This window comes from Jaculus jaculus, chromosome 16, assembly GCF_020740685.1.
Source record: "Jaculus jaculus isolate mJacJac1 chromosome 16, mJacJac1.mat.Y.cur, whole genome shotgun sequence".
In the NCBI taxonomy this organism is placed as follows: domain Eukaryota; kingdom Metazoa; phylum Chordata; class Mammalia; order Rodentia; family Dipodidae; genus Jaculus; species Jaculus jaculus.
The window spans coordinates 14,823,656-14,835,189 of record NC_059117.1 but is presented as its reverse complement, the minus strand read 5'-3'; the positions used below and the strand labels follow the sequence as shown (position 1 = coordinate 14,835,189).

The following is an 11,534-nucleotide window of genomic DNA, read 5'->3' as shown; positions in this document are numbered from 1 at the left end:
GCAGAAACCCTCTAATTGGACTGGAGGCCCGCTCCATGGGAGGGAATACATCCCCATACTGAAAACTAAAAATGGGGGTAGTCATGAGCCTTAGGGGGTTAACGTCTGCTGATGTCTGGATAAACGTATATACTATGCTTATCAAACTGCCCAGTTACCACTTCTCTTAATATTCATATCCTTATATTAATGCTATCCTCATTTTTGGTAGAGAATCTTCTCTTTTCAGATCACAGTGACCCTGGGATGACTCAGAAGGTATTATGGAGCCCTAGGGGTGTAACATCTGCTGATGTCTGGAAAAATGTATATACTATGCTTATCAAACTGCCCAGTAAGCACTTCTCTTAATATTTATACCCTTATATTAATGCTACTCTCACTTTGGGTAGAGAATCTTCTCTTTTCAGATGGAAGTGACCTTGGGATGACTCAGAAGGTATTATAGTGCAGGAAAGAAGTGACTGCAGTACTGAGTAATATCTCGATCTCACCTTCCAAGGCTCAGTCTAATGCAGAAGAGGTGGCAGAAAGAATGTAACAGCCAAAGGAAGAGTAGGACTCCTTATAACGTGCTCCCTCCAGACATAAAATGGCCTGGATATCCATGACCTCATAGTGCCTGACACTACCTATACAAGACCATCATGAGAGGAGGAAAAGATCATGACATCAAAATAAAAGAGAGACTGATTGAGATGGGGAGGGGATATGATGGAGAATGGAATTTCAAAGGGGAAAGTTGGGGAAGGGAGGGTATTACCATGGGATATTTTTTATAATCATGGAAAATGTTAATAAAAATTGAGAAAAAATATTTTTAAAAAGAAGGTATCGGGGCTGGAGAGATGTCTTAGCGGTTAAGCACTTGCCTGTGAAGCCTAAGGACCCCGGTTCGAGGCTCACTTCCCCAGGTCCCACGTTAGCCAGATGCACAGGGGGGCGCACGCATCTGGAGTTCGTTTGCAGAGGCTGGAAGCCCTGGCACGCCCATTCTCTCTCTCTCCCTCTATCTGTCTTTCTCTCTGTGTCTGTTGCTCTCAAATAAATAAATAAATAAAAATTTAAAAAAAAAAAAGGTATCATGTTGCTGGAAAGAAGTGACTGCAGTACTGAGTAATATCTCGATCTCACCTTCCAAGGCTCGGTCTAATGCAGAAGAGGTGGCAGAAAGAATGTAACAGCCAAAGGAAGAGTAGGACTCCTTATAACATGCTCCCTCCAGACATAAAATGGCCTGGATATCCATGACCTCACAGTGCCTGACACTACCTGCACAAGACCATCATAAGAGGAGGAAAAGAAGCCGGGCGTAGTGGTGCACGCCTTTAATCCCAGCAATCAGGAGGCAGAGGTAGGAGGATCACTGTGAGTTTGAGGCCACCCTGAGACTCCATAATGAATTCCATTATGCTGGGCTAGATTGAGACCCTATCTCGAAAAACCAAAACAAAAAAAGAGGAGGAAAAGATCATGACATCAAAATAAAAGAGACTGACTGAGATGGGGAGGGGATATGATGGAGAATGGAATTTCAAAGGGGAAAGTGGGGGGAGGGAGGGTATTACCATGGGATATTTTTTATAATCATGGAAGAGGTTAATAAAAATTGAGGGGAAAAAAAGAGAATAACAGAATCCCTTCCAGAGATGGTATTAGTTCAGCACCACAGAATTTATATAACAAATCTACATTTATAAATTTATATAATAAACTTATAAATATTTATATGATTAAAAAAAAGAAGGCCAATGATAACAGGACTTACAGCAGTGGGGGGGTGCGGGGGGAGAGGAGCAGGAAGCCTGGCTGTGGGCAGTAGAACCTCTGGCATTGGAAGTTGTCTTGACCCAGGTTACCTTCCTGTCCAAATTCTGCAGCACAGCCCTGGGCCAGGTTTCCCGATGCTGCGTGGCTCCTCACAGCCAGAACTCGCTCTTCTGCCTCCCAGCTCCTGCCCACAGTGGGGACCCTGTCGTTCCCTTCTGGTACGTGTGAGTGGGGCGCATTGGAGCAAACATAGCAAAAGCTCAAAACGGGACAACCAGATCCAGGACTCCAGGCTCTTTTATAGCTCCATGGTTTGTGTACTGCTCCTCGCCTGACTTTGAGGCATGAGACGGTTGAAAACTGACCTAGGTTCACACAGTGATAAGGTTGGTTCCACTTTGCCAATGTCCCGGCAGGTGAGAATTCCTCCATGTGCTGAGGTGAGGACGTGGGATGGTGGCACACCTTCTGCCAACAAAGATGCCTGGCTGAGCATCAGGCAGCCTCTCACTTCCTTTGGGCAAGGGTGGAGGCAGGCAGGCAGGATCAGGCATTTCTCTGCTCTGGAGGTAGGTATTTGAGGCCCAGGTGTCTGAAAATGTCTTCCTCAGAAGTCACGTGGAAAAACGTCTTCTGTAAGAAACCAGCACAGACTGGAGAGATGGCTTAGTCGTTAAGGCACTTGCCTGCGAAGCCTAAGGGCCCAGGTTAGAGCCTCCAGGTCCTACATAAGCCAGATGCACATGGTGGCACATGCATCTGGAGTTCATTTGCAGTGGCTACAGACCCTGGTGTGCACATTCTCTCCCCCCCCTCCCCAGTCTCTAACAAATAAGTAAAAATAATAAAAAAATAAAACTAGGGACTTCAGCAGCTAGAGACCATGTCATGCTACCATGTGCAGTGTAGCTGGGGGCATGTCATGCTACCACCTAGTGTGTATCGACGGGATGGAGCCTCACGACCCTGTCCAGGGCTGCAGCGGAGCCCAAGCCCAGTGCTAAGACAAGATGCCTTCTTTTTGGAGCTCACACCCACATTTGGACCCTATGGGTTCCAGGGTGGAGATTCTGGAGCCATTTCAGATTGTGGATCAGGAAGTGGGGGCTATTTTTCCCAAGCCCATTCTTGGCAGCTTACCTGTTCTGGGTCAAACAGCCCATGACTATTCAGCCACAGCCCCTTCTCCTGCCGGCTGAACCTGCGTAGCTCCCGTTCAAAAAGCTGGGGAGGAAGCAGTTGCTTTCAGCAGGGTTGTTCCACCCCAGCTCCCAGAGGCCTCAGGAGCACGTGACCTACCTGGGAGCCAGTCCAGCCAAGAAGAGCAAAAGGGAACTGACTGTTGGGGGCAACTACCAGATCTATCCTCACAGCTTTCCAGGCTGGGCAGGAATCCAAGGCCTCCCCCATGGCAGCCTCAGCGGGCTGCGGCAAGCGGAAAATGCAGAAACTCCTCTCAAAGGCATCCATGGTGTGGCTCTGCTGGTAGGTGGGGTCCCCTAAGTGGCTGGGGTGGTGCTGGTGGTACAGAATAAGGCCCTGCGAAGGGGGAGGCAAGGGTGGCCAGGTACCACCATGGGGCTGGCAAGGTCCGAGGCTGGTTGGTGGTTACTCTGGGCAGGGGCACAGGAGGTCCTTACCTGGCTCTGCAGGCGGTTCATCACTCTGGACAGCAGTCCCACCTCTTGGCCCTCCTTGGGGTGTGTGATGAGGAAGTCCACATCATGGCCTTGCAACTTACCCCTGAGAGGGACAGTTTGACTCTCTGGTCCCAGCAAAGGGTCAAAGCTTGCACTCCACCAGCCCTGGGCCTTATTCCTCCCCTTTCAACGAGTGGTTGAACTTTCTTACCTCCGGAAGCCGCCAGTCAGTGTGACAGTGGCTCCAGGCAGGGCCTGTCCCACAGCTTCTTCCACCAACTTCTGCAGAGCCTCAGCCTCAGTTCGCCCAACTGGGGTACTAAGGTCGTGGTAGTGCTGGATCCCTACGGGCAACACAGCACTCCTGGTTCTCTTGGCCTGCCTTCCCCAAGGAGCCCTGTTCTCTAGCACAAGGCTGCAGGACAGAGAGAAGCCTCCAAGGGAACAGAGACCAAGACTATCCAACACCCAGATCCAAATCAGACAGCAGCAACATGAAGCCCAGGTGCTCTGGCAAGGCAGTGCTGTGGACTACAGGTGTTAACTGGGAAAGAGCCACAGGAGATCTTGTCTGCAGGGGGGAGCCTGGGGGGTCCCAGTTGTCTATTACCAAGGCCCTCTACCACTTGCTCCCTAGCACTCAAGGAATCTGCATGTCCCAGCCAGAGCTAAAGGTGTTGGTGTGCAGAGCTTCCAAATCCAGATGCCTCTGGGAGTCTGCACCTGCTTTCTGCTGCTGTGTCAGCCTCTGGGACTGCTCTCGAAGCTCATCCAGGGTTCGCAGCCCCTCCTGGTACCACCGGTTGGCAGTCTTCACCCCAACCCCAAAGATCTGCGTGAAGAGCTATGTGGAAGAAAGAACAAAGAAGTCGGGAGTAAAACCCTATAGGAAGATGCGCCTGGGGGCATTACCCTCATGCCCAATGCCACAGGGTGACTCAAACCTTCCCAGCCCACTCACAGGGAAGTGAACCCACATAACCTGGGAACAGCTCTAAGAGAAACATCATGTTGGGGACTTTGCTGCTCAGCTGCCAAAGATTTTTTTTTTTTAATTTGAGAGAGAGAATGGGCACATCAGGGCCTTCAGCCGCTGCGATCAAACTCCAGACATGTGTGCCCCCTTGTGCACATGTGCAACATTGCATGCTTGCATCAACTATGTGTCTGGTTTATGTGGGACCTGGAGATTCGAACATGAGTTCCTTGGTTTCTCAGGCAAGCACCTTAACCACCAAGCCACCTCTCCAGTCCCAAAAGATCTTGATAAGCTACCTCCTAACCCATCTATAAAAGGTCTCCCCTAAACTCACAGGTCAAGCTTTCATTTCCATCAGAACCAAAGGAACCATCCTAACACGTCTGCTCAGCAGGAATTAATTCACTGGGAGAACCTGTGCCTCCCAGCTACTGCAGCTGGGACTTATTTCTTTAGCTCCCTTCAGCAAAGGGCAAAAACACTTAGTGGGGCTGGAGAGTTGGCTTAGGTGTTAAAGGCACTTGATTGCAAAGCCTGCGTGGGCTGGAGAGATGGCTTAATGGTTAAGCGCTTGCCTGTGAAGCCTGAGGACCCTGGCTCGAGGCTTGACTCCCCAGGACCCACGTTAGCCAGATGCACAAGGGGGCACACACGTCTGGAGTTTGTTTGCAGTGGCTGGAGGCCCTGGCACACACATTCTCTCTCTCTGTCTCCCTCTTTCTCTGTCACTGTCAAATAAGTAAAAATAATTAAAAAAAAAAAAAAAAAAAGGCCAGACCCAAAGCCTGCCTCTTTCTCTATCTGTCTTTCTCTCTGTGTCTGTCGCTCTCAAATAAATAAATAAATAAAATTTAAAAAAATAAAAATAAAAAATAGAGAAGTACAGAATATAATATTTGAAAAAAAAAAAGGAGAGCTGGCAGGACAGCAGCTATCAATCACTCTCTGTTTCTTCATTGGTGTGCCAATTCTCACTCTCATTAAAAAAAAAAAAGGCAGTCTGTAGGATTTGCTTCAAAAAATAAATAAACAAAGCAATAAAAACAGACTAGGCTAAGTGATACAGAAAATTCCTTGTGCTCAAAACCGGCTCTTCCTGCATGCCTCTACTTAGCAGGCTTGTGCACATCAGATACCAGCTTAGCTGCTATTTCCTTGGTGAGACCTTCTCCGACCTCAGGACTGTGACAGCCACCCCAGCCTCAGCCCCAGCCGTTCGCCTGCACATGCTGTGGACCGCGCTGTTTGCCCAGCCCCACCTGCACACCTTCATGGTCCGGTGCCTCTCTGAGTAACGTATTCGTTCCACCTCCTCACAGGCTCCATGCTCGAGCAGCTCCTGGGACAGGAAACAAAGCAAAGCTCCTAGCCCAAGGATAAGATGGTCCTTCCACACCCCAGACAGAAGCTCTGCAGTGTGATGAGTCAGAGGACTTGGTAATGGAGATTGTACCTGGGGATCCAGCTGATGTGGCCAAGGCTGGTGCCTCCAGACCCCTCAGGACTGACACTAGACCAGCTGAGGACCAGTAATGTGGGTCATCTCTCAAATGACTAACAAGTGTCAAGAGACAAGTGTTTGCTTCTTAAAATGTGTATGACTTGGGGCTGGAGAGATAACTTAGCAGTTAAGGCATTTGCCTGCAAAGCCTAAGGACCCAGGTTCAACTCCCCAGACCCACAGAGCCAGATACACAAGGGGGCACACGCTTCTGCAGTCTGTTTGCAGTGGCTAGAGGCCCCTGGTGTGCTCATTCTCTCTCTTTCCCCCTTTCTCTCTTAAATAAATAAAACATTTTGAATAAGTTTTTAAAATTATTTTTATTTATTTGAAAATGACAGAGAGAGAGAGAATGGGCACGCCAGGGGCTCCAGCCACTGCAAACGAACTCCAGACGCGTGTGCTCCCTTGTGCATCTGGCTAACGTGGGTCCTGGGGAATCGAGCCTTGAACCGGGGTCCTTAGGCTTCACAGGCAAGCGCTTAACCACAAAGCCATCTCTCCAGCCCAATAAAACATTTTTTTAAAATGTGTACAACTTTATCTAAAAGCATGTTTTGCTACTATGGGTTCTTCAATAAAACATGCTGGGTCCTCAAAATTATACAGAGGATGCCCTCCTGGCAGTCTGGGGCTGATGACAATGACAGCAATATCAACATATGGCTCCCTTTATTGAGTCCCCTCATCCAGTCTGGCATAGGTGAGCATTCCTACACCAGAACTCTGTCGAGTATGACTTCCTGTAGCCTCGCAGCAGCAAAACTCATCCTGCACCCCCATCCTTCCACACTGGGCTGTGAACCACCAAAGCTCCTGCTCTCCCACCGGGACCCAGGGCATCCCGTACCAGTCGCTCACCGCGCTCGGGGTGGCTAGCACTTACCTGGACAACTCTGGAGGAATGTTCTCCAAAATGGGGCAGCCCCTGCAGCTGACTCAGGGATGTGACAGCGCAGGGCAGGGCCTTGAGTACTGAAGCCGCTCTGCGGAAGGAGAGGCTGCGGCCCTCGCTGCCCTCAAAGACTGCTGCCTCTGCCAGTGTCTCCAGGGCCTCCTGCAAGGGACAGGGTAGGAAAGGCACCTTGACTCAACCCATCAGTTTTCATCCAGCAACCCCCATGTCCCCAAGCCTTTACGTCTGGAACCTGTTCACAATCCAGCTCACCGAGAAGCTAGCATTGTGGTGTGTGAGAGGGGTGGGACGTTGGCAGGCATAGGCTGGCATCCATGCTGGGCTTGGGGGCCTCTCTGTGGGCTCAGCCACCTGTGGAAAGGCAACACCCTCGTCATGAGAGGCTGCGACAGGGGCTTAGGGGTTCTGCCCTCCCACCTTGTGCCCTGCAGGAGCTAGGCGAAACTCAGACCCTTGCCTCTCCTCTCACTCACCCTGGCCTTCCTAGGGCTCACGGGAGAAAGGAAGCAAGCTCAGAGGGCACCAAACTGTGCCAGGTGAGGGCAGAAGACACTGCCCTACAGAACCAGTAGAGGACCCGCCTGAAGAGCCGGTGCAGCAGCGCCATCGGCAACCTTGCGCAGGACTTTTCCTGCCATGGCTTTGTTGCACGTGCCACCTCTCAACTCTTCACAATCAAGTGGGCTGGGGATTGATGTCTCCAAGGTGAGGGAGCCTGCCTCCTAGCACTGGCAGCCTTGCTCCAGAGCATTCTGAGAATGGGCGCCTGCCAACTCACAGGTCAGGCCAAAAATCCAGTTAGGAAGAAACACTTGATGGTTAAACTAAGTGGACCCAAAGTGGCTAAGAGCAGAAGATGGGATGTCAAAGCCCCCAAGCCCCTGCTGCAGCCCCTCTTACTGGTTCCTCAGGACCTCCTCCTGTGGTCCTGGAAGAGCCCTCATGGCTAACCTCCTTTAGAGGCATTGCTGTCATTTGTCCCAACTAAGTTAGAGCTGCAGTAGTAGCTCACCTCCAGGCGGTGCCGGACCTCCACAGGGACAGGATGTCCAGCTGCCATGCTCTCTGTAAACCAGCTAATGTCCAGCAGAGCAGGGCGGGGGCCGGGACACTCCGGGAGAGCCGCAGCCATGCGCTTCTGCCAGCAGATGGCCTCCGTGGCTGAGGTCTGCTCCATCACCACGTGCGTCACCTCCCAGCTGGGTGAGAGAGGATGGCGAACCCCTTCCTGTCGGGTTCCATACTCACTCCCAAGCCTTTGATCTCACGGGGCCCTCTGCATGCTGACTGCTCCTCATTCTTAAAGTGTCGCCTTTTCTAGAAAAGCCTTCCCCAACCCTCCTGGTGAACAAATCTGCCACGCTCAGAACTGAGGTTCTCTGCTCCAGCTAGGCTCACAAGCCAAACCCTCTGCTTCCTTTTCCACCTCAGAGAAAGAGGACTCCTTAGGGACCATAGACCTGACAGTCCTAATCTTAGTGCTGGTTACTGTTTTGTTTTGAGACAAGTTCTCGCTATATAGTCCAGGCTGGTCTTGAACTCACTATGGAGCCTGGATGGCCTAGAACTCAATACTCTCCTGAGTGTTGGGATTACAGGCATGCGCCACCACACCCAGCTTCAAGGCTGGGATTAAAGTGAAGAAACCTGAGTCCGCCTGTTTTCTCTGAAACCCAGTGGGAAAACATTTGGTGCAGGACTGTGGGAGAGTCAAGTCTCTGAACTTTCTTCTCTAAAAAGCAATTAAAACTCTGTCTCCGACCTCTTTGAGTCTGGTGCATAGTCTTTGGGAATGTTTAATTATGAAATGAATAACGCTGCAGGAACATTGGCCCTAAGTCCCTTTGTTAGCATAAGTCCACTTACCTATCTTTAACCTCAATCTACTCTCTCACCTGGGTTTCCACAGGTTTCCTCCCTGCATGACTGCCAGCTCTGAATTCTGCAGGCTCAGGGCCTCCTGAGCACTGTTTGGCTAACAAGGTAGGAGGGTGGTTAGCTGCTCCTTACTACTCCTGATCTTGTAGGGCTCTTTAGGCCTCTGGCTTGCTTCTAAGCTATGCGGTCTAACAGCCCCCTTTACAGAAGAGGAAAAGGGGGCTGGAGAAGTGTTAAATTAACTTGGAACCCAGAGCCACAAGTGCTTCAGCCCACAGCTGCGGCCTATTTCCGACCTGGGCCACAAGTGGCCTGTGCGCCCGGGGGCCGCACTGTTTGGCCGTAGACCCGGCACCCGGCACCCGGCGAGGCCCTCGGATCCCAGCAACACGAGGCCCTCTCCCGTGGCCAGGACGCGAGCCGCACACCTGTAGGCGTCCAGGACTCGGAAGCCTTTGGCCAGCGCCAGGCGGGAGAGGAAGGCGCGGCGGCTGCGGCCCATGCGCGGCTCAGCCAGGTAGACGGCCACGCCGGGGAAGAGCGCGCGCGGCTCCGGGGAAGCCGCGGGGGCGCGCGGGGTCCCGGCCCGCGCACGCCGCCGCCGTTTGGAGAGCATCCGCGCGCGGACTCGGGAGGCGGCAGGCTCCAGGAAGGAAGGAGGGAGGGATGCGGAAGACGAGCGGCCGGCGACCGGAGGGAGCGGACAAGCGGACGGAAGCTCGCGGAGTCGGGGAGCGGAGCTTTACCGTGCAGTGAGGGCCCGCCCTATGCAAATGCGGCTCCAACGGGCGCGCGCCCTGTAGGGCTGGGGTCAGCTACACGCCGGAAGCCCCGCCTCTATGCAAATGAGCCCGAAGACTCGTCTTCTATTTAAATTAGTTATCCGGAAAGTCCCGACTAGCTTCGTGGAGCTCGGGGCGGGAAGGCTGAGCGCTGTGGGGGAAGCGGGGATCTGGTGCAAGCTTGTGTAGCAATAGCTTCAAACCAGCCCGGAAAGGTGCTGTTTTTTTTTTTTTTTTTTTTTTTTTTTTTTAACCCAGTAGTGTTGCGACACTGGCCATCCATTTGGAAAAATAAAAATTGGAGACCTCACTCATTGCTTAATAGTAAATAAATTCCAGATGGATTAAATATTTAAATCTGAAAAAGAAACCAAAAGTGTACTGGCAAAAATGTTTTTGTGATATAAGTTACACAATAAACTTGGAAATACTGGAGGAAAAGAATGACGAACTGGACCACATTCAAATTTAAAATGGAGCTGGCCCATGGCGGCCCCATGCCTCTAAACTAACCCTTCAAGGCTGAGGTAGGATCATCTGTTCAAGGCCAGTTTAGGCAACAATCCTTGTCTCAAAAAAAAAAAAAAAAAAAAAACATAGCCCAGGCTGAACTAGAACTTACTGTGTAGTCCCAGGCTGGCCTCGATCTTACAGCGATCCTCCTACCTCTGCCTCCTGTGTGCTGGGATTAAAGGTATTTGCCAGAATTTTTTGTGATTTTTCAAGGTAGGTTCTTGCTCTAGCCCATGCTGACCTGGAATTACTCTCAGGCTGGTCTCAAACTCACAGTGATCCTCCTACTTCTGCCTCCCAAATGGGGGTGGGGAGGGGGGAGAGAAAGAATGGGCACACCAGGGCCTCCAGCCACTGCAGATGAACTCCAGACACTTGCGCCCGTTGTGCATCTAGCTAATGTGGGTCCTGGAGAATCAAACCAGGGTCTTTTGGCTTTGCAGGCAAACGCCTGCACAGCTAAGCTATCCCTCGAGCCCCCTTGTTTTCTTTTGAGACAAGGTTTCACATAGCTCAGGCTGGCCTTCAATTTACTATGAAGCACAGGCTGTCTTTGAACTCGTTATCTTCCTACCTCCAGCTACCAAGTGCTGGGATTATAGTCCTACACCACTACACCTGGTGATCTAAATAACACAATAAATTTGGAAATACTGGAGAAAAGAAAACCTGGACCACATACAAATGTAAAATGTGGCTGGGCTTGACTGCCATTCCTGAACCTCCAGGTCCTGGTGAGTCTCCCCTTCATCTCAGCCTAGCTCAGCGCAGCTGGGCAGAGACAAGGGGAGAAACTTCCTGACCCCTGTTCCACATGGGCTCTGTACTCATGTGCCCTCCACATGGCAGGAGCTCTTTGTACTTTCCTTTCCTTCCTCTCCAACTCCCTTTTCATGTTTCTTCCAGGCCCACCACATGGGCTCTCAGACCACGTGGGTGTATCTTGTTTTCCTTCACTTGGTTTTATTGAGGGAAGCCTCAATAAACATGGTTATTTAATATAAAATAAAATAAAATGTGGCTGGGCACGGTGGCACGTCCCTGAAATCAAAGCTCTCAAGGCGGGACTGGAGAGATGGTTTAGCGGTTAAGTGCTTGCTTGTGAAGCCTAAGGACCCCGGTTCGAGGCTCGGTTCCCCAGGTCCCACGTTAGCCAGATGCACAAGGGGGCGCACACGTCTGGAGTTCGTTTGCAGTAGCTGGAGGCCCTGGCGCGCCCATTCTCTCTCTCTCTCTCTCTCTCTCTCTCCTTTTCTCTCTGTGTCTGTTGCTCTCAAATTAAATAAAAAATGAACAAAAATATTAAAAAAAAAAAAAAAGCTCTCAAGGCTGAGTGCCATCTTGCCAGTGCTGGGTCTGCTGTCCTCACTCTTATTTGGCCATGTGCATTTGAAATCTGTATCAGGAGTGGATCCCTGCTCAAGCAGAATAGGTGGAAAAGGTGGAATTAGAATGGAATCTGTCTTTCCATGCTTCCCTTCTTCTCTCCTATCCTTTCCCTCCTTAATTCTCTCCCCACCCCCCTTGTTTTTTAATATTTATTTATTTATTTATT

The 11,534-nt window shown here is 50.9% G+C and overlaps 1 protein-coding gene across 3 annotated transcripts; it reads right to left on the bottom strand.

Annotated features, from left to right (window-relative positions):
- Positions 1-1,752: 1,752 nt before the first annotated feature.
- Polm (DNA polymerase mu) lies at positions 1,753-9,300 on the bottom strand. 3 transcript variants are annotated; one of them, XM_004652900.2, is made up of 11 exons: positions 9,113-9,300; positions 7,819-8,005; positions 7,059-7,157; positions 6,777-6,947; positions 5,657-5,728; positions 4,134-4,254; positions 3,622-3,754; positions 3,411-3,513; positions 3,070-3,309; positions 2,911-2,994; positions 1,753-2,403 (listed from the first exon to the last, which is right to left on the bottom strand). In XM_004652900.2, exons 1-11 carry the CDS (start codon positions 9,298-9,300, stop codon positions 2,317-2,319), a joined length of 1,485 nt encoding a protein of 494 aa, XP_004652957.2. In that variant the 3' UTR covers positions 1,753-2,316. The 3 variants fall into 3 exon arrangements, with proteins under 3 accessions (XP_004652957.2, XP_044991808.1, XP_044991809.1); XM_045135873.1 differs by having other exon boundaries at positions 3,070-3,288; XM_045135874.1 differs by lacking the exon at positions 3,070-3,309.
- Positions 9,301-11,534: the final 2,234 nt, after the last annotated feature.